Source organism: Coregonus lavaretus, assembly GCF_964263955.1.
Source record: "Coregonus lavaretus genome assembly, chromosome: 36".
In the NCBI taxonomy this organism is placed as follows: Eukaryota; Metazoa; Chordata; class Actinopteri; order Salmoniformes; family Salmonidae; genus Coregonus; species Coregonus lavaretus.
This window is the reverse complement of record NC_140023.1, coordinates 11,515,668-11,538,380: the sequence shown is the minus strand read 5'-3', so window position 1 is coordinate 11,538,380 and position 22,713 is coordinate 11,515,668. Positions and strand designations below refer to the sequence as shown.

At 42.7% G+C, this 22,713-nt stretch overlaps 1 protein-coding gene across 3 annotated transcripts in view; it reads right to left on the bottom strand.

Annotated features, from left to right (window-relative positions):
- LOC311111048 (cGMP-dependent protein kinase 1-like) overlaps window positions 1-22,713 on the bottom strand; it is a gene marked incomplete at both ends in the record, with an annotated part of 156,999 nt that overhangs the window by 106,303 nt on the left and 27,983 nt on the right. For all 3 annotated transcript variants that reach the window (XM_084153743.1, XM_084153744.1, XM_084153742.1), the window contains one exon: window positions 15,752-15,918. In XM_084153743.1, the coding sequence (XP_084009869.1) occupies window positions 15,752-15,918 (167 nt within the window). The remainder of the gene's footprint in view (window positions 1-15,751; window positions 15,919-22,713) is intronic.

Genomic DNA, 22,713 nt, shown 5'->3' with positions numbered 1-22,713 from the left:
CCGTGCCGGACTGGGAACACGCACCACTGGTTTGGTGCGAGAAGCAGGCCCGGGACGTACCGGGCTGGGGACTGGCGTTGGATATGTACGACTGTTCCAGTCCTTCTCTCTCCGCGCCCAATCCTCCTCCAGTGAGGACTCCTCCGGGAGCCCCCACGAGTTAGGGAACAGAAACTCATCGTCGTCATCATCCTCCGACTCCTCAGTGTAAAACTGTTCCCATTCCTGTTCCCATGGTCGTAGGCACTCCAACTGGAACCCCACCAGGTGCAGTGGTCGGGGCTCTTTTCTCTCGATTCGCAGGTCTTGGAGGACCTCTAAAATAGCGGCCTCCTCCTCTCTAGTCAGCCCTTTCCCGGCCTCCTGCTGCCTCGTCATCCACCCCGTGAGCCCCCCCTCAAAATTCTCTTGGTGCTGCTTCTTGGGCTTCCTCTTCGGCCGGCATCGTTGATGTCGCCGTTGATCCTCTCCGACCCGGGCTTCCTCCTTCATTGCCTTACCGTAACGGATTTTCCCCCAACCGAGGAGGACATCTACCAACGTAGCCTCCCGTTGAGTACCAGGCATTTGCTCCTTCTGGGCACGCTGCTTGGTCCTTTTGTGGTGGGATCTTCTGTCACGAACGTTGAGAGACGGGTCGGACCAAGGTGCAGCATGAAAAGCTTACATGTTTATTCACCCAATAAACATCCAAACCAAAACAAGACACAACGTAACGTGAAGTCCAAAAGGCTATACACATACCAGCCTAACAGGAACAAGATCCCACAACTAAGGTAGGCAAACAGGCTACTTAAGTATGATCCCCAATCAGAGACAACGAGCGACAGCTGTCTCTGATTGGGAATCACACCCGGCCAAACATAGACACACAACCTAGAACTGCAACATAGAAATAGACTAACTAGAACGTAAACATAGAAACTCACACCCTGACCAAACCAACTAAAGACAACAGGCCTCTCACGGCCAGGGCGTGACAGATCAGTTTATTTTAATAACTTTAGGGGAGATTCATATAATCTAATTTTATATAAGAAATGTAAGTTTGTAAGTTTTGAACATTTGGAAATTAATTTTAAATGATTATTTAAGAGGTGGGCTTATTTGGAACACCAATGGGCTTAAATGGGACACTCGGTACCCTTTAAGTCCAATCTGGACGTTTCACATATTTTATAAAATATTTGTATGTCTTATTAAAACATATTGTAAGTAAAGCCATTAAACTTCACATGAGAGATTAATCTTTCATTTTATCTCCACTTCTCTTATAAAAATTAGGGAAGTATATGTTAGAAATGTCTAAACTTAAATTTTGGTGGGCTTAATAGGTACACTTACCCCAGTCGCTGCCAGGTGATTCTAACATGTATTGACTCAGGGGTTTGAATACTTATCTAATCAAGATATATTATTGTTTTATTTGAAGGCACTGTACACACACTGAACACTGTTGACTCTAATAAGATCAAGGCTGCTCAGAGTGAAGAGTTGAGTGGTGTTCTCTGAGGTTGAAGCCAGGGTTGTCATCGCTTCACTGAGTTGTGATAAATTGGTTGGTGTGCCTTTTAGAGAGTTGGGCTTGGTGCTCACTGGCCTATGAGGCAAGGCTGTCTTCCATGAAAACCTACATCCAATTATCCCAAACTAACAAAAAGATATCTGAAGACTTTATTTCCAAAACGCTATATCCACCAATTATTCAAATTTGTGTTTTTACATCAGAAATTATTGCTTAATGTGTGTGTAAAATATTACTGTTCTCAGATTTTTTATTCATAGATTTTAGATGTGTATTAATTTATTTATTTGCTAAATGCTACCATTGTTTAGATTGTTTAGCTGCAATGGAATGTTCGTATCCTGTATATTTGACTTTGATATGTGGTTGTCTCACCTACTGTAGCTATCTTAAGATGAATACACTCTGGATAAGAGCATCTGCTGAATGACTAAAATGTAAAATTTAAATGTTTTACATACAGAGCTCATATTACTGTATTGAATAATTATTATTCAATATTGATGTATCATTTGACAGTTCTTTATTAAAAATGTAGTTATTAGTTATATTTGACTGTGCAAAACCTAGCAGTACTACTTATTTCTCTGAGAGTGAGGCGGATATATAGCATTTAGCAAAAAAACACATTTTATTTGCCTTTCTAAAATGAAACTATCAAGTGATAGATTTTAAACAAATACATGTCTCTCATTGCACAACCCCATGCCATGATAAAATAATAATCTCTTTCATAATTTCTTTAAACAATAAAAGTTAATCTACACAAATACAATTTATAACAGCGAATATCACACATAATAGAGTACAGGAACAAGTATTTGTCTCTCGGCATTTCAAGTCAATTGCATTGAGTCTATGAGATCAAGTAGCCTACAAGGTGACATGGAGGGGAGGGGATGGCAGGGAAACTAAGGGGTTTAGCCTATCACATTAATCAAATATGCATAATGGCTAAAAAGTGAATAAAAAAAGTTAACACCTGCATAATTTTCTGATAGCTTTTATATTAGATGAATATGCAAACAAAGACTAACAGTTATGCAGAGCACATATGAATGGGGGTATATCAGGACAATATCAACGAGTATCATAGGAAAACTAGTCAAGGTATTTCACAACATTAACAAAGAAATCTGTTAGTCGACAACGTCTTTCGAGGGACTTTGCATAAGCCTCAGACAGTGTGTATAATTTGCCAAAATGTGCCAGTTTTTATCTGACTGGTTCTAAATGAGGTGGTGACATCTAAAACCGACCTTCAAGCCAACAACTGAGCTCTAATAGGAGCAAATACATCACAATGCAACATTTCTCATTTCTTAAAGTGTGGTCGAAAAACATAATTGGAGAGTGTGTCCAATTTGTGTCAACAAAACGCTAAATCCCTCAGGATATGCCTCTAACTTTAAATCCCCTGAATCCAATAGTGTAGATTTTAACAAGTCTCATAGAAATTCTGAAAAGAGAACAAAGGAAAGTCTGGACAAACTTGGGATCAAGAGAGGCGGATTCAGCTGAGGCCCTCAGCAATGCTGCCTCTACGTAAGTGGGAAATCCATTTGATTATAACAGATTTATAACTTCATGGGAGTTGTAAATTGCATAGTCAAGGAAACCCTTGATAATAATGGGATCTAATTAACTCCATTATTATCCCCATTATCAACCTGTAAGAGTGTTCAGATCCCAAGCACCCAATCAGAACCCCCAGTGTTCAAGAGCAGCTCCACGTCAACTACACTGGACCAGAGACTTAAGTCAAAACCATTCATTTAGGCCATTATTCATCACATTGAGCAGCATAGTACGTTTACCTCAGCCCAAGTTCTGCAACTATTCAATCGTCAAAAAACTGGTTCCATTTTAAAGGGATGAATGTCCCTCCCCATCCTGATGCTGATGAGCTATCCCCTGCAGGAGAGCGGCTACCCCGGGGCTAACGGCTCGTCACAAACACTGATACAATTGAGTCACACCAGTAGGCAGGTTTCCATTGACCCAGGTTTATTCGACAAAAGCATTGCGACATGTATTGTAAACAGCAAATATAGATTTTTATTTTACTTTTATTGCGACAAATGATGACAGAAACCGCGTTTTTCAAATAAATGATGATTTGAAGGTACGCGGAGCACGTGATGTCAAGACGTAACTATGAAGCTCCACTCCACATTTATTTCTAAATGCTTACTGCCTGCTAAATCTACTTTCAACTATAAAAATCAGATTTGTTTGCAGGATCCTTGTCCTGACTTTCAAGAATGGCTGAATTGCTTCGCCTTGCTTTTCTGGTTGGCTGGATAAAAGTTTCACCATCCAATTATTTCAGATCTACAGGAGTGAAAGTTTCACCATGGCAGGGACCGTAGCGATACATTGGCACATGAGAATTATTAGAACATGGCAAATATATAAGTAAATTATTGCAATTTATCCATGCTGGCTTTTGCGTTATTACGTCCAGCTGTTTTTACTGAAGCAAGATAGTTCAATGGAAACGCACTATAGCAGACAATTGTCAAATCTATTTTCAATGCAAACTTTCTAAATGTCGACTAAAAAATAACTGGACAAGTTAATGGAAACATAGCTACTGACAACAGAAATAATGGCCAGAGGATGCTGGCTGTCACAGGCTTGGCAAAGACACAGCCAGCAGTCCTGTCGACAGTCCTGCTTAAAGGTGACAGACTGGACCTTTTCCCACTTAAATCAAGGCTCTTGACCTCAGGGTGAAACTACTAACATTTACCACTGAAGCAGATTGTGTTCAGGGAGAAACCTACAGCGCAAGTAAGGACAGAAGGTTAGGAGAGGTCTCCTACACACAAAAGAGCGCAGATAAGTCATTAAAAATGAAGATGTCAAGAAAGCGCTGAGAAGGGGTTGAATGAAAGGAGGGAGCAGGGTAAATAAAGGCATAATCCAACATCCTTTTAATCTCCTTTCTTTCAAAGTATCAGGCCTCTCAAGCCAATTCAAAACCCTTTTATTGAGAAAGCACCTTTTACTACAGTGAAGGAAAAAAGTATTTGATCCCCTGCTGATTTTGTATGTTTGCCCACTGACAAAGAAATGATCAGTCTAATTTTAATTGTAGGTTTATTTGAACAGTGAGAGACAGAATAACACAAAATACATCCAGAAAAACGCATGTCAAAAATATTATAAATTGATTTGCATTTTAATGAGGGAAATACGTATTTGACCCCCTCTCAATCAGAAAGATTTCTGGCTCCCAGGTGTCTTTTATACAGGTAACGAGCTGAGATTAGGAGCACACTCTTAAAGGGTGTGCTCCTAATCTCAGCTTGTTCCCTGTATAAAAGACACCTGTCCACAGAAGCAATCAATCAAATTCCAAACTCTCCACCATGGCCAAGACCAAAGAGCTCTCCAAGGATGTCAGGGACAAGATTGTAGACCTACACAAGGCTGCAATTGCCTACAAGACCATCGCCAAGCAGCTTGGTGAGAAGGTGACAACAGTTGGTGTGATTATTTGCAAATGGAAGAAACACAAAATAACTGTCAATCTCCCTCGGCCTGGGGCTCCATGCAAGATCTCACCTCGTGGAGTTGCAATGATCATGAGAACGGTGAGGAATCAGCCCAGAACTACACAGGAGGATCTTGTCAATGATCTCAAGGCAGCTGGGACCATAGTCACCAAGAAAACAATTGGTAACACACTACGCCGTGAAGGACTGAAATCCTGCAGCGCCCGCAAGGTCCCCCTGCTCAAGAAAGCACATATACAGGCCCGTCTGAAGTTTGCCAATGAACATCTGAATGATTCAGAGGAGAGATGGGTGAAAGTGTTGTGGTCAGATGAGACCAAAATCGAGCTCTTTGGCATCAACTCAACTCGCCGTGTTTGGAGGAGGAGGAATGCTGCCTATGACCCCAAGAACACCATCCCCACCGTCAAACATGGAGGTGGAAACATTATGCTTTGGGGGTGTTTTTCTGCTAAGGGGACAGGACAACTTCACCGCATCAAAGGGATGATGGACGGGGCCATGTACCTTCAAATCTTGGGTGAGAACCTCCTTCCCTCAGCCAGGACATTGAAAATGGGTCGTGGATGGGTATTCCAGCATGACAATGACCCAAAACACACGGCCAAGGCCACAAAGGAGTGGCTCAAGAAGAAGCACATTAAGGTCCTGGAGTGGCCTAGCCAATCTCCAGACCTAAAACCCATAGAAAATCTGTGGAGGGAGCTGAAGGTTCGAGTTGCCAAACGTCAGCCTCGAAACCTTAATGACTTGGAGAAGATCTGCAAAGAGGAGTGGAACAAAATCCCTCCTGAGATGTGTGCAAACCTGGTGACCAACTACAAGAAACGTCTGACCTCTGTGATTGCCAACAAGGGTTATGCCACCAAATACTAAGTCATGTTTTGCAGAGGGGTCAAATACTTATTTCCCTCATTAAAATGCAAATCAATTAATAACATTTTTGACATGAGTTTTTCTGGATTTTGTTGTTGTTATTCTGTCTCTCACTGTTCAAATAAACCTACCATTAAAATTATAGACTGATCATGTCTTTGTCAGTGGGCAAACGTACAAAATCAGCAGGGGATCAAATACTTTTTTCCCCTCACTGTATGTGATTGTCACGGAGTCTCCAAACTATCCCTCTGAAGCATGCTCCACATCATCTGTCTGAATGTGTCCATCCTGTGGGGAGATGTATTATCATGTGGTGAGGGAGACACTTGCTCTCAACAGGAGGTCCAACTCTATTGAGGCAGATGGGGATATCGAATGCCACACACACACAGTGTGTGTGTCAGTGGTGACCCGTCATTCAGGGCAGGTGGGGCAGAGCCCATCATTTTTGGGGGGGCTTGTCTATTTTGCATGTTATTTTAGCATTAATACGTGTCACATATCAGTTTGCAAACAATCTAAAAAAAAATAAAAAAATCATTGAGTTAATTTAGCCGCATACAAACATGGTCTCTTTTTTGCTTTCTTGGGTTAGGCAGCTCCAAGATGCAGGTGTTTCAGCCTAGCTCAGTGCTGTCTGTGGTGGTGCGGCAGCCAGCGGAAAATACGGAGCGTAGGTGTTGGTAATGTTCTCTAGTTGCGCCGTGATTGGCTCAGTGTTCTGTCACTCATGGGGACACTACGTCACCGCCAAGTCTAAGTGTAGAGCAAAACAATTCAAGCCCCTTGGGTGCTGCCATAAAGTTACATTAGAAGTGCCCATCCAAGAAGGCTCAAGGTCATTGGCCACAGATAAAATGACGTCAAATCACGTTATATCTACAGTAGCTTTACGCTTTGATTGGACTGATCATGTCAAACATCATACATTCAAAATCTTAGCTAGCAGTCATCATCATGAATCAAGTCGACAATCTACTGGCAAATCCTTTTTAATCCTTGTCATATGAAGATAAATAATTAAGAGAAATTATAGATAAAACGTATCAGTGCTCATCGGCCATTGGACAAACATTACACAAGTTGGAAATCACAAATTCAACAATGAGGGGTTTGGAAGGAATCAGTGGCTAACTGCTAGCATTGCAAAGCAAACACGAGCCTGCTATTCAGTGGAGTGGCTGTGTGGTCACAAATCTGGTATTAAGGGTCTCTTTTCCAAGTTTAAAATGATAAACATTCAACATTGGCCATCATGATTCGACCTTGTTTTTTTTTCCGAGTTCCCAGCTGTCTTGAAAGCACCATAAATCCAGAGAATGCCAGACTTTGATGACAAAATTTGCCCACGAAGGACCGCCGCGCCACCTTCCTGTTCAAGTGAGCACAGCACAACAAGGTGAGTCCAAAAATGAATTGTATGCTGCTGCATAAATTATGAAATATGCCAGGGAGATATGTATTCAGTAGCTAAGAAAGTAATACTAAGTGTATGTTGTGTAGTAAGCTGTTAGTAGCCCATGTGCCTCACCCTAATAATTTGGTATATTTTCCCCTCTACTTTTCTGACTTGGTGGTGCACATGTAGCCTATAACCTGTTTTAGAGAAATGTCATCATTGAATATTGTAAGAGCTTTCATTGTCTGCTTATATGCCCCCTTTATTTATCCTACAGTTCTGACTTGGTGTACAGGGAGAACACTGTAAAAATGGCCCATGTTCTGAATAAATGTCACTTTACATTTCAAAAGAGCTAAACAAATAGTTATACTGAATACGTCCGTCCTAGCTCGCTCATTAATGTCTTAATCTAAATGTAATGAATCCTCCCGAGTGGTGCAGTGGTCTAAGGCACTGCATTGCAGTGCTAGCAGTGCCACTAGAGATCCTGGTTCAAATCCAGGCTCTGTCGTAGCTGACCGGGAGACCCATGGGGCAGTGCACAATTGGCCCAGGGTAGGGGAGGGAATGGCCGGCAGGGATGTAGCTCAGTTGGTAGAGCATGGCATTTTCAACGCCAGGGTTGTGGGTTCGATTCCCACGGGGAGCCAGTATAAATAAATAATGTATGCACTAACTGTAAGTCGCTCTGGATAAGAGCGTTTGCTAAATGACTAAAATGTACATGTACTCAGGGAGAAAAAGGTGTAGATTCACGTGCAGAGCGTGGCAGGTGTTTATTTTGCCTTTGCAGAAGGCAGGAATCGTTAAAACAGGCAGGCAATGGTCATACACAGTTAGGCAAACAGGCAGAAGAATCAAAAACTAGGACTGAAGGCTATAACTGGTTCTCACAAACGAGCTAGGAAAAGGCTTAGTAGAGTCAAAATGAACAATACCTCACAAGGCACAAACAGAATGAACTGAACTAAATAAGGAGCTAATGAGACCAGGTGCGTAACAAACACAGGTGAAATCAATGAACAAAAATGAAAGACAGGGCTACGTTCAAGAACACAAAGAAACAGGGCTACGTTCAAGAACACAAGGTTGACTAAGTCCCCTGTAGCTCAGTTGGTAGAGCATGGCGCTTGCAATGCCAGGGTTGTGGGTTCGTTTCCCACGGAGTCCAGTATGAAAAATGTATGCACTCACTAACTGTAAGTCACTCTGGATAAGAGCGTCTGCTAAATGACTAAAATGTAATGTAAATGACTACGAAAATAAATACAGAACCTTACACTAAATTATGGATTTCCGCTTGTCGTCCCCTTATGCCATAGTTTGTACATCTCAATTGTCAGTATAAACCACATTTGTTTAAGCAAGTCAGCCATATCAGCTATGTTTTCTTAAAAGGCAGTAAATTAGGCTGAATGAACTGTTTCGCTGCCAGATTGGGACTGCTATTGGGACTCTGCTGTTGGGACAGCTTTATGTAGGCCCTAACAGTTTGTGGACGCGGTTTGTCACCGTTATTTGATAATGGCGCCGGAATGGATGGCTGCCGTTTTACAGCCCTCTAACCAATTGTACTATTATGTGTGTTTTTTCGCGTTATTTGTAATTTATTCTGTACATAATGTTTCTGCCATTGTCTCTTATAACCAAAAAGAGCTTCTGGATATCAGGACAGCGAATACTCACCTCGTATTGGACGTATTTTTCTTCAACGAGTCGGACGCGAAGGATATCCTACAGACACCCGACAAGGCCCAAATCCCCGTCATTCGCAGGAGAAAGAGACAGAGATATCGTGGACGTAGGTCGGGGTGCCTTATAAGGATCCGACGGCGAGTGAGTAAACTGCCTTTTCCATCAATCCTATTAGCCAATGTTCAATCATTTGAAAATAAATTAGATGACCTAAGATTACGGTTATCCTACCAACGGGACATTAAAAACTGTAATATCTTATGTTTCACCGAGTCGTGGCTGAACGACGACATGGACAACATACAGCTGACGAGATATACGCTACATCGGCAGGATAGAACGGCTGACTCCGGTAAGACAAGGGGTGGTGGTCTGTGTATATTTGTAAACAACAGCTAATCCACAAAATCAAATACTAAGGAAGTCTCAAGGTTTTACTCGCCTGAGGTAGAGTATCTTATAATAAGCTGTAGACCACACTATTTACCAAGAGAGTTTTTATCTATATTTTTCATAGCTGTCTATTTACCACCACAAACCAATGCTGGCATTAAGATTGCACTCAATGAGCTGTATAAGGCCATAAGTAAACAGGAAAACGCTCATCCAGAGACAGCGCTCCTAGTGGCCGGGGACTTTAATGCAGGGAAACTTAAATCTAATTTCTACCAGCATGTTAAATGTGCAACCAGAGGAAAAAAAAACTCTAGACCACCTTTACTCCACACACAGAGATGCATACAAAGCTCTCCCTCGCCCTCCATTTGGCAAATCTGACCATAACTCTATCCTCCTGATTCCTGCTTACAAGCAAAAACTAAAGCAGGAAGCACCAGTGACTCGGTTAATAAAAAAAGTGGTCAGATGACGCAGATGCTAAGCTACAGGACTGTTTTGCTAGCACAGACTGGAACATGTTCCGGGATTCTTCAGATAGCATTGAGGAGTACACCACATCAGTCACTGGCTTCATCAATAAGTGCATCGATGACGTCGTCCCCACAATGACCGTACGTACATACCCCAACCAGAAGCCATGGATTACAGGTAACATCCGCACTGAGCTAAAGGGTAGAGCTGCCGCATTTCAAGGAGCGGGACTCTAACCCGGACGCTTATAAGAAATCCCGCTATGCCCTCCGACGAACCATCAAACAGGCAAAGAGTCGATACAAGACTAAGATTGAATCGTACTACACCGGCTCTGACGCTCGTCGGATGTGGCAGGGCTTGAAAACTATTACAGACTACAAAGGGAAGCACAGCCGCGAACTGCCCAGCCAGACGAGCTAAACCACTTCTATGCTCACTTCGAGGCAAGAAACACTGAAGCATGCATGAGAGCACCGGATGACTATATGATCACGCTCTCCATAGCCGATGTGAGTAAGACTTTTAAGCAGGTCAACATTCACAAGGCCACAGGGCCAGACGGATTACCAGGATGTGTACTCTGAGCATGTGCTGACCAACTGGCAAGTGTCTTCACTGACATTTTCAACATGTCCCTGACTGAGTCTGTAATACCAACATGTTTCAAGAAGACCACCATAGTCCCCGTGCCCAAGGACACTAAGATAACCTGCCTAAATGACTACCGACCTGTAGCACTGACGTCTGTAGCCATGAAGTGCTTTGAAAGGCTGGTTATGGCTCACATCAACACCATTATCCCAGAAACCATAGACCCACTCCATTTGCATACCGCCCCAACAGATCCACAGATGATGCAATCTCTATTGTACTCCACACTGCCCTTTCCCACCTGAACAAGAGGAACACCTACGTGAGAATGCTATTCATTGACTACAGCTCAGCGTTCAACACCATAGTGCCCTCAGCTCAGCGTTCAACACCTCAGCGTTCAACACCATCAGCCACGCTGATCCATAACACGGGGGCCCCTCAGGGGTGCATGCTCAGTCCCCTCCTGTACTCCCTGTTCACCCATGACTGCATGACCAGGCACGACTCCAACACCATCATTAAGTTTGCCGACGACACAACAGTGGTAGGCCTGATCACAGACAACAATGAGACAGCCTATAGGGAGGAGGTCAGAGACCTGGCCATGTGGTGCCAGGATAACAACCTCTCCCTCAACGTGTCCAAGACAAAGGAGATGATTGTGGACTACAGGGAAAAAAATAGGGCTGAGCACGCCCCATTCTCATCGACAGGGCTGTAGTGGAACAGGTTGAGAGCTTCAAGTTCCTTGGTGTCCACATCACCAACGAACTATCATGGTCCAAACACACCAAGACAGTCGTGAAGAGGGCACGACAAAGCCTATTCCCCCTCAGGAGACTGAAAAGATTTGGCATGGGTCCTCAGAATCTCAAAAGGTTCTACAGCTGCACCATCGAGAGCATCTTGACTGGTTGCATCACCGCCTGGTATGGCAACTGCTCGGCCTCCGACCGCAAGGCACTACAGAGGGTAGTGCGTACGGCCCAGTATATCACTGGGGCCAAGCATCCTGCCATCCAGGACCTCTATACCAGGCGGTGTCAGAGGAAGGCCCTCAAAATTGTCAAAGACTCTAGCCACCCTACTCTCTGCTACCGCACGGCAAGCGGTACCGGAGCACCAAGTCTAGGTCCAAAAGGCTTCTCAACAGCTTCTACCCCAAGCCATAAGAGTCCTGAACAGCTAATCATGGCTACTCAGACTATTTGCACTACCCCCCCACCTCCACCCCATCTTCTTACGCTGCTGGTACTCTGTTCATTATTTATGCATAGTCACTTTAACTCTACCCACATGTACAGTGGGGAGAACAAGTATTTGATACACTGCCAATTTTGCAGGTTTTCCTACTTACAAAGCATGTAGAGGTCTGTAATTTTTATCATAGGTACACTTCAACTGTGAGAGACAGAATCTAAAACAAAAATCCAGAAAATCACATTGTATGATTTTTAAGTAATTAATTTGCATTTTATTGCATGACATAAGTATTTGATCACCTACCAACCAGTAAGAATTCCGGCACTCACAGACCTGTTCGTTTTTCTTTAAGAAGCCCTCCTGTTCTCCACTCATTACCTGTATTAACTGCACCTGTTTGAACTCGTTACCTGTATAAAAGACACCTGTCCACACACTCAATCAAACAGACTCCAACCTCTCCACAATGGCCAACATCAGGGATATAGGACATCAGGGATAAAATTGTAGACCTGCACAAGGCTGGGATGGGCTACAGGACAATAGGCAAGCAGCTTGGTGAGAAGGCAACAACTGTTGGCGCAATTATTAGAAAATGGAAGAAGTTCAAGATGACGGTCAATCACCCTCGGTCTGGGGCTCCATGCAAGATCTCACCTCGTGGGGCATCAATGATCATGAGGAAGGTGAGGGATCAGCCCAGGACCTGGTCAATGACCTGAAGAGAGCTGGGACCACAGTCTCAAAGAAAACCATTAGTAACACACTACGCTGTCATGTATTAAAATCCTGCAGTGCACGCAAGGTCCCCCTGCTCAAGCCAGCGCATGTCCAGGCCCGTCTGAAGTTTGCCAATGACCATCTGGATGATCCAGAGGAGGAATGGGAGAAGGTCATGTGGTCTGATGAGACAAAAATAGAGCTTTTTGGTCTAAACTCCACTCGCCGTGTTTGGAGGAAGAAGAAGGATGAGTACAACCCCAAGAACACCATCCCAACCGTGAAGCATGGAGGTGGAAACATCATTCTTTGGGGATGCTTTTCTGCAAAGGGGACAGGACGACTGCACCGTATTGAGGGGAGGATGGATGGGGCCATGTATCGCGAGATCTTGGCCAACAACCTCCTTCCCTCAGTAAGAGCATTGAAGATGGGTCGTGGCTGGGTCTTCCAGCATGACAACGACCCGAAACACACAGCCAGGGCAACTAAGGAGTGGCTCCGTAAGAAGCATCGCAAGGTCCTGGAGTGGCCTAGCCAGTCTCCAGACCTGAACCCAATAGAAAATCTTTGGAGGGAGCTGAAAGTCCGTATTGCCCAGCGACAGCCCCGAAACCTGAAGGATCTGGAGAAGGTCTGTATGGAGGAGTGGGCCAAAATCCCTGCTGCAGTGTGTGCAAACCTAGTCAAGACCTACAGGAAACGTATAATCTCTGTAATTGCAAACAAAGGTTTCTGTACCAAATATTAAGTTCTGCTTTTCTGATGTATCAAATACTTATGTCATGCAATAAAATGCAAATTAATTACTTAAAAATCATACAATGTGATTTTCTGGATTTTAGATTCCGTCTCTCACAGTTGAAGTGTACCTATGATAAAAATTACAGACCTCTACATGCTTTGTAAGTAGGAAAACCTGCAAAATCGGCAGTGTATCAAATACTTGTTCTCCCCACTGTACATATTATCTCAACTACCTCAACTAGCCGGTGCACCCGCACATTGACTCTGCACCGGTACCCCCCTGTTTATAGCCTCCCTACTGTTGTTTTATTTTACTGCTGCTCTTTTTTTCTCAACACTTTTTGGTTGTTTGGTTGTTTTATTTTACTTTTTTATAAAAAAATTAATGCATTGTTGGTTAAGGTCTGTAAGTAAGCATTTCACGGTAATGTCTACACCTGTTGTATTCGGCGTATGTGGCAAATACAATTTGATTTGATTTATAGTGCAATTAATGTATTGTTTAGTGTAGTGTAGTGTCTTTGCTGGCATGCATCCCACATTTTTTTTGTTTTGTTTGCCCCACCAACATTTACATGCTAAAATCGCCACTGATATGTTTGTGTGTCTTGCATTCAGAACTAGTTTGCTGTCTAAGTCAAACTAATGGGAAAGTATAGGTGGTATTGATCAGTGAGGTACAGATATCTGCCAAAATAAAGGAAACACTTCAGTAAATGAGGGATACAAAGTATATTGAAAGCAGGTGCTTCCACACAGGTGTGGTTCCAGAGTTAATTAAGCAAGTAACATCACATCATGCTTGGGGTCATGTATACAAATATTTTGGCTACCATGGCTAGAAGAAGGGATCTCAGAGACTTTGAAAGAGGGGTCTCAAAGGAGCATATAGGGGGTTTAAAGGGTGTGTGTGTGTGTGTGTGTGTCTCAGTCACCAGATCTCAACCCAATTGAACACTTATGGGCGATTGTGGAGCGGCACCTGAGACAGCGTTTTCCACCACCATCAACAAAACACCAAATGATGGAATTTCCTGTGGAAGAATGGTGTCGCATCCCTCCAACAGAGTTCCAGACACTTGTAGAATCTATGCCAAAATGCATTGAAGCTGTTCTGGCTGCTCGTGGTGGCCCAATGCCCTATTAAAACACTTTATTTCTGAAGTTTCCTGTTGATCTCAGCACAGAATCTAACAGATTGATTGGATCTATACACAGTTCACCTTGAGGCAAACTGCCCGAGTGGATTCCACCTCCATCACACACACACATCCTATATATAAACAATACAATCTGAAAACACCCACAATCTCGCTGATGCTGTCAATCAATCTGATGCAGGCTAACCTTCTCATAAACATAATCAACTTTAAATACCGCAGTTCTGATATCTACCTCTTGAGGTGTTCATATTTTAAGTCTACAGGCAAAGAAAACAATGCCGCAGCTGTCTCTCCTAAACTCAAAGTAAAATGTGATTTTAAAGGAGTTTATTTTAGCAGCCTTCCTGTTGAAGAGCCGTCAATGTCAGTGACACTGTGTCAGTGACAATGAGACAGCTCAGTCAACATAGTGTACTTCCTTCAACACATGCCACTGCTCTTTACAGGTGGAGTGGATTTCCCAAGCTAGAGGACCACAATAGAAATGTGTCCCTGACTTTTTTTCTATACTCAATCGCAATCATTTTTAATGTACAGTATGTGCTGCTATTTCAGAGATGTTGGGACTGTATGCATTTTACATTATCAAATATATTCATTCAGTCAGCATTGGCATTGATGGGGATTCCTCTCATGCCCAGATCTAAAGAGAGCAAAAGCCTGTTTGGGTTCATTTAAATTGACAACACAATGTTTACTGCATGACCAAAACCAAAATAAATAAACAATCCCAGTTACCAAATTTTAATCCAATAAGGCACCTAGAATCCATAAAAGCTGCTGCAGATTGCATCATTTAAATCAGTGGCCTGTATAAAATCAATGCTCCTCCAGTGGTGTCAATCAATAATCGCTCTAATTAACTTTAAATGCCTCTCTAACTATTACACACACGCACACATTTATCTCTGAGTAGTATCCCCCCATAGACAAGCAGAGAAGATAATGCTATTGCAAACACATAACTTTTAATAATGTTTCACATTACTATTGCTATGGGTCGGTGGAGTTTTATAGTGCAGTGCAGTGACTTTGTCATTGTCAAGATCACTTCAATTCACTTATCTTTTCTAAACTTTTTAGACACTAAAAGTTGTCTAAATGGCCCCATTCCAGAATCCTAGAGGTCAAGTCTGTGGTGATTATGGAAAGGAAAAAGTACTCTGTGAAGGTTTTATTCGTGTAGGACTTTTTTTTTTACAATGTCATTGTGGCAAAGCATTAAACTAAATGGCACATTCCAAAATCCCTTGAGATCCAGTCTGGACAGAGGGCTCAAGCACTGATCTCCTAACTGTAACGGTTATTCCCAATAATGCTTATCACTTCCTGTTTCAAACAAAAACAAGAGCCTCAAACAACCCCAATACCAGACATACACATCACAGTGTGTGACACAGGGAGAGAGTAAAACTACGGTATTTACCTTCCATGACATAGACCAGTGAGCCCACGTCACCTTCCTTGATGATGCAGCTGTCTTTGCCATACTCCACAGGGTACATGCAGTCCACGATCTCTTGGATCTGAGACAGCTCCAGGTTCTTCATGAAGTCGTTGTCCAAGATGGCTTCCTTGATCAGGTCCTTAGACCTGGGGGTTAGAGGAGAAGGAGGTAGAGAAAATGGGATTAATATGATCATATGTAATTGTAAGGAATTAGTGTTTTCCTTAGCATTGTTTAGGTGGAGTGGATACCCCCTACCTGTTTCTTTGCCTCTTTTTTACACCTTAATGTGCCTAAAGCGTCAAGGTGGAAACACTGAACGATTGCATAACACCCTACAAAAAGTTTACTTCATTTAGAGATTCAGCAGTTCAATGCCTACTGTGGTGTATTTTGAGCCTGCTGAATTTAAAATAATTCTTTAAATGAATGTTCAGGAAATAACCTGTTAACAAAAGATGTTCTAAATTCTGTGGTTTCAAGGTGACTTATTTTATTTGCTTCAACAACTGGAACAACCCAATAAACACAGGAAATCAATGCCTAACAGAAATGGATTGATCTGATCTAAAAGTACACTTCGTAAAGACTAAATTAGACTTTTCTACAAGGGTAATCCACATAGCTTGTTTAGGAGATGTGAACTGAGTTGATTTATGCTACGAATATGCTGTGCAGCCTCTTGCTAAGGGATGGTATAATGAACACCTCTAAGCCCAAGTGCAGTAATAAAGGTCAGGGGTGTATTCATTAGTCACACACCGTAGCAAAACGTTTTGCAACTGAAACAGTTAAATTAATATGGAAAATGTTTTGCATAGAAAACAAATGTTTCTATTGGATAAATTCCGTCCCTGTTTTGTTCTGTTTGCTTTCCGTTCTGTTTGGTTTTTGCATGAAACAAAAAACACAGAGTACAAGGCTACTGCAAAGCTTTCTATTCAAAACTGCCTCATTTTCCCAGCTTCTTTAGAAGCAAAGTTCAAAGAAAGCCTGAGAGAATAAGATAGTCATATCAAAAGAGATGGGGACAGGGAGGGATGTCAATTTAGGCAGAGCCAAACTGAACAAATGCCCAAAATCTGTACAATCCTTTCAGATGTGTTTGCTGAGAACAGTTTGTTGATTAAGTATTTTCTCAGAATGAGGTTCAGAAAGAGTGACAGATGGAGAGAACGTGAAGGAGAGGAAGTTAAAGTAAAATGTAGGTAGAGGTTGACCATTGAGAAGAAAGTAAACCAGGGGGAGAAGGGGAGGAAGATGCAGGGAGGGGGAGAAGTGCAGGAACCGGGGCACCATAAAAAATGTGGCAATGCAGAAACCCCATAGGTGAGCTTGAGGTGTAGCACCCAAAGAGGAGTGTAATGACACTTCCGACATTCCACTCCAATGCATTTCCCTCATCTGGCGCCAACCACAATTTGCAAATCATTGCTAATGTTTGTTCTTCTCGCTAGCATTTTCAAACATATTCCTATCGCTAAACATGTCCAACAGTTCTTTCACAAAATATCACACGCGAGTAGAAATGTTAACATTGTTTATAAGAGTTTAAAGTTACATTGTATCACCAGCCCCTACTCACCATCGCGGATTGTTTGTGGAGTGAGCTGGACGTTCTAATTAGAGCACGCGCACCTGATGGATAACTATGTGAATGTGACCGGCACGCGCGTTCAGTAATAATAATCATTATTTGTTAAATGTTTTTTATGTGATATTATGTCATGATATGTTGAAATGTATTAAGGTATTCACCACTCATATATACATTATTGTGTGTGATCCGATTATAGAGTGACATTTAATTGATTAAATACATGTTAAGGTGCATTTAGGATAATCCTATTTATATTGTTGTTTATTCTTTTAAGAGTCCATGTTTATATGTCAGTGTTAGTCAACATCTTGGTAATATCCATGGTCCCAGCTCACCTTCTGCACCTGTTAATAAACACCACAATTTTGCACCTGATTCCGTTGATGCTTCGCAGCCCCTTGACAAGACCGCCTATATCCACTATCTTACAAGGAGGCATCTCAACAACTCCACACAGAGAAAGACAAACAAAATCTCAAATGAAACCCGATTCCCTAGTGCACTACTTTTGAACAGAGCATAGAATTAGATTAGACAAGATTGGGTGTAATGTGCTCTATACTGAAATGTTCTGTGTCTGTTTTGTACTGAAATCCTTTCACAGGGAAGCAGACAGTCTAGTGTCATGCGGCTCTCTATCATCCGACTCTGTAAAAGGGGCTAATCACATGTAACAGGGTTAATCCAACGAGGACTGCTGTCTTCAAAGAGAAGCTTGGATAAAATAGGGACAGGAAACCCTTTCTACCCCTCAAAGGATGCTGAGAATAGAACTCACAAAGGGGAGACGGTTTGAAGTGTTGCCCAAGCTTCTAAAGTCCCGCCCAGCATTCTGTGGCAATACACCACCAAACACCCCTCTGTTCCTGTTTAGGAGCGACCACACACAGGCAGACTGACATAATATAATATAATAATATATGTCATTTAGCAGACACTTATCCAAAATGACTTGCTTACAGTCATGCCTGCATACATTTTACGTACAGGTAAAATATTGTTTTGAATATTTTGTTTGTGCCAGAACACATTACAGTGCCTATCCTTTGTTGATGTTATGAAGGTATGAAGGTAGCAAACTTTAAAAACAACACTATCTTTCAATCTATCCTTTAATCCTAACCATGATAGAGTAAAGAGAAGCACAGTAGTGAGGGGTAACATTTTAGTACTCTCCTGTTTCCTGAGAGCAATATCTGCATACCTCCGGAAGCTTCTCTCCTTAACCCTAACCCTGACTTTGACAGATTTATACCCAGGAAAGGAGTGAGGGTCCCTGGCCTCCCTACTACACTATGGACCCCAGAGTGGAGGAGCCTGCAGTCCAGTAACAACTCTCTGATTCATGTCCTCTATACTCTAACCAGCCACCCCATTACACACCCACCCTCCTCTCCTCCTCCTCTCCTTCCTCTTCTCTTTCTATCCGCTGGAAGGGAAGATACACACAGTCAGTCAGGTTTGGGGACTGAACACGGTCTGTCTTCCTTAAAAGGAGAAAATATGCTATTTTAGAAGAATAAGGGAGAGAGGCTGAGCAAGTGAAAATAGAGATAGAGAGACCAACAGACATATTCCAGAGGACGAGTTTGAAAGATAAAGGGAGTAAAACTGGGAGAGAAAGAACAAGGCCATTAATATACCTCAACATTTTAAAGGCCACTTCTTTTCAAAAACAGGTTTTCTAAACCATCTGACGAAGGCCAATAGGCCGACACATACGCTGAATAAAAAAGTATTACTGACGAGCAGTGTGCTGGTTTTTCAGAGAAATAAATAAATAAATATAGAAAGTTGGTCAAACAGAGGAGAGACATTTGATTTCCAAGCCATTGAGTAAACATCACACTGCACTGTTCTAATTGATAGAGGAGCAGCTCTATTGAAACTCATTCCTCTGTACCCAAAATGGTTGTCAAAGGCCTCTGCATTGACAACCATAAATGTCTGCTTGTTCAAGACAATGACTATGATGAAAATGTGCTTTACTTAAAAAAAGCGGCAAAAGTGTTATAAAGTTTTCATGAGGTGCATGAAAGTGAAGTATAACCTGTCCAATTCTGACGGTACATAACTTTTCACATTAAGTAATTTTCATTCATCCGTTACTGAGATATCATCTAGAGACAGTGGATGTGACATACAGACTTTCCAAAACTTCATTTGATCCCTCCTTGCTGACACCAACACAGATAAGGGGAAGGAAAATAAGGGCCATTTTTGGCCTCCGTCTTGTGTCCTCATCTGGCACCAGGGCAGATACCCAGCTGACCAACACAACCAATTTGCCTCGCTGAAGAAAAACAAAGGAATGAGGCCAGAGGATTAGGAAAAGGCTTTGGGTGATATGCTGCACAATGCTGACAGGTACAACTAAGATTAATAACTTTTTCCTCTTCAAATAATAACCTCCCTTCATGTTGACTCTTCCTCAATGAAACCCTAAAAGCATATTACATGTGCAGCAGGCCACCAGGACAGAACCATTCTTATCTGGCTTCAATGGACACAGCTGGCCACTCAGCAAGGCTTATTATTCAGCTGATTTCTATGTGTCTTTGATGCTTCATGTAGACTGAAACACCTTTTATAGCTACAGTACCACACATTTAATAAGCCTATAAGAATACCAGAAAATCTGAGAAAACATATCATCACCACCATAATCATATTCTCAAGGTAAGTGATTTCCAGGCTTTTAAAATTAATTACATTTACATTTACATTTACGTCATTTAGCAGACGCTCTTATCCAGAGCGACTTACAGTTAGTGCATACATTATTATTTGTAATTTTCATACCCCATGGGAATCGAACCCACAACCCTGCAAACGCCATGCTCTAGCAACTGAGCTACCTCCCTGCCAGCCATTCCCTCCCCTACCCTGGATGACGCTGGGCCAATTGTGCGCCGCCCCATTGGTCTCCCGGTTGCGGCAGGCTACAGCAGAGCCTGAATTCGAACCAGGATCTCTAGTGGCACAGCTAGCACTGCGATGCAGTGCCTTAGACCACTGCGCCACTCGGGAGACAAACCTCAACTCAATTTTGAAGACAGTAAATAAGTATAGCATCAATAACCCTTTTTGTTCAGGGTTTGATTTCCAGAGACAAGCATCAAATGTTTCTCATCCACCTTGAGGTGTGTATTGATTTTGAGTGACATGTTAGACAAACAACGCAAGATGAGGTGCAGAATGTCTCTCTAAATGCATGAGACCACACACAAGTTTGGTGGCGAGAGAGAGAGAGAGGTGAGTGTTGATTGCGTACTGTACGTATGTGCATGTGTGCAGAGATAACAAGAGGAGTGTGTGTGTGTGTATGTGGTTGTGTGTATGTGGTTGTGTGTGTGTGTGTGTGTGTGTGTGTGTAGAGACAGAGAGATTTTACTGAGTTACAGTTCATATAAGGAAATCAGTCAATTGAAATATATTCATTAGGCCCTAATCTATGCATTTCACATGACTGGGAAAACAGATATGCATCTGTTGGTCACAGATACCTTAAAAATGCAGGAGCGTGGATCAGAAAACCAGTCAGTATCTGGTGTGACCACCATTTGCCTCATGTAGCGCGACATCTCCGTCGCATAGAGTTGATCAGGCTGTTGATTGTGGCCTGTGGAATGCTGTCCCACTCCTCTTCAATGGCTGTGCGAAGTTGCTGGATATTGGCGGGAACTGGAACACGATGTCTGGTGAGTATGCAGGCCATGGAAGAACTGGGACATTTTCAGCTTCCATGAATTCTGTACAGATCCTTGCGAAATGGGGCCTTGCATTATCATGCTGAAACATGAGGTGATGGCGGCGGATGAATGGCAAGACAATGGGCCTCAGGATCTCATCACGGTCTCTCTGTGCATTCAAATTGCCATTGATAAAATGCAATTGTGTTCATTGTCCGTAGCTTATGCCTGCCCATACCATAACCGACCACCATCATGGGGCACTCTGTTCACAATGTTGACATCAGCAAACCGCTCGCCCACACGACACCGTACGTAGTCTGCGGTTGTGAGGCTGGTTGGACATACTGCCAAATTCTTGAAAACAACGTTGGAGGCAACTTATGGTGGACATTCCAGCAGTCAGCATGCCAATTGCACACTCCCTCAACACTTGAGATATCTGTAGAATCACCTTTTATTGTCCCCAGCACAAGGTGCACCTGTGTAATGATCATGCTGTTTAATCAGATTCTTGATATGCCACACCTGTCAGGTGGATGGATTATCTTGGCAAAGGAGAAATGCACACTAACAGGGATGTAAACACATTTGTGCACAACATTTGAGAGAAATAACCTTTTTGTGCGTATAGAAAATTTCTGGGATCTTTTATTTCAGCTCATGAAACATGGGACCAACACTTTACATGTTGTATTTATATTTTTGTTCAGTATACATTATATTTTTTGAGTTATTCACTGCGTTAGCACACTCCGCCAACCCTGATGTTCTAGCAGTGTCTGAATCCTGGCTTAGGAAGGCCACCAAAAATTCAGAAATTTCCATCCCCAACTATAACATTTTCCGTCTAGATAGAACTGCCAAAGGGGGTGGAGTTGCAATCTACTGTAGAGATAGCCTGCAGAGCTCTATCATACTATCCAGGTCTGTGCCCAAACAGTTTGAGCTTCTACTTCTAAAAATCCACCTTTCCAGAAATAAGTCTCTCACTGTTGCCGCTTGCTACAGACCCCCCTCAGCCCCCAGCTGTGCGCTGGACACCATATGTGAATTGATTGCCCCCCATTTATCCTCAGAGTTCGTACTGCTTGGTGACCTAAATTGGGATATGCTTAACATCCCGGCCATCCTACAATCCAAACTAGATGCCCTCAATCTCACACAAATTATCAACGAACCTACCAGGTACAACCCTAAATCCGTAAACATGGGTACCCTCATAGATATCATCCTGACTAACTTACCCTCTAAATACACCTCCGCTGTCTTCAACCAGGATCTCAGCGATCACTGCCTTATTGCCTGCGTCCGTAACGGGTCCGCGGTCAAACGACCACCCCTCATCACTGTCAAACGCTCCCTAAAACACTTTAGCGAGCAGGCCTTCCTAATTGACCTGGCCCAGGTATCCTGGATGGATATAGATCTCATTCCGTCAGTAGAGGATGCCTGGTTGTTCTTTAAAAGTAATTTCCTCTCAATCTTAAATAAACATGCCCCATTCAAAAAATACAGAACTAAGAACAGATATAGCCCCTGGTTCTCCTCAGACTTGACTGCCCTTGACCAGCACAAAAACATCCTGTGGCGTACTGCATTAGCATCAAATAGCCCCCGCGATATGCAACTTTTCAGGGAAGTTAGGA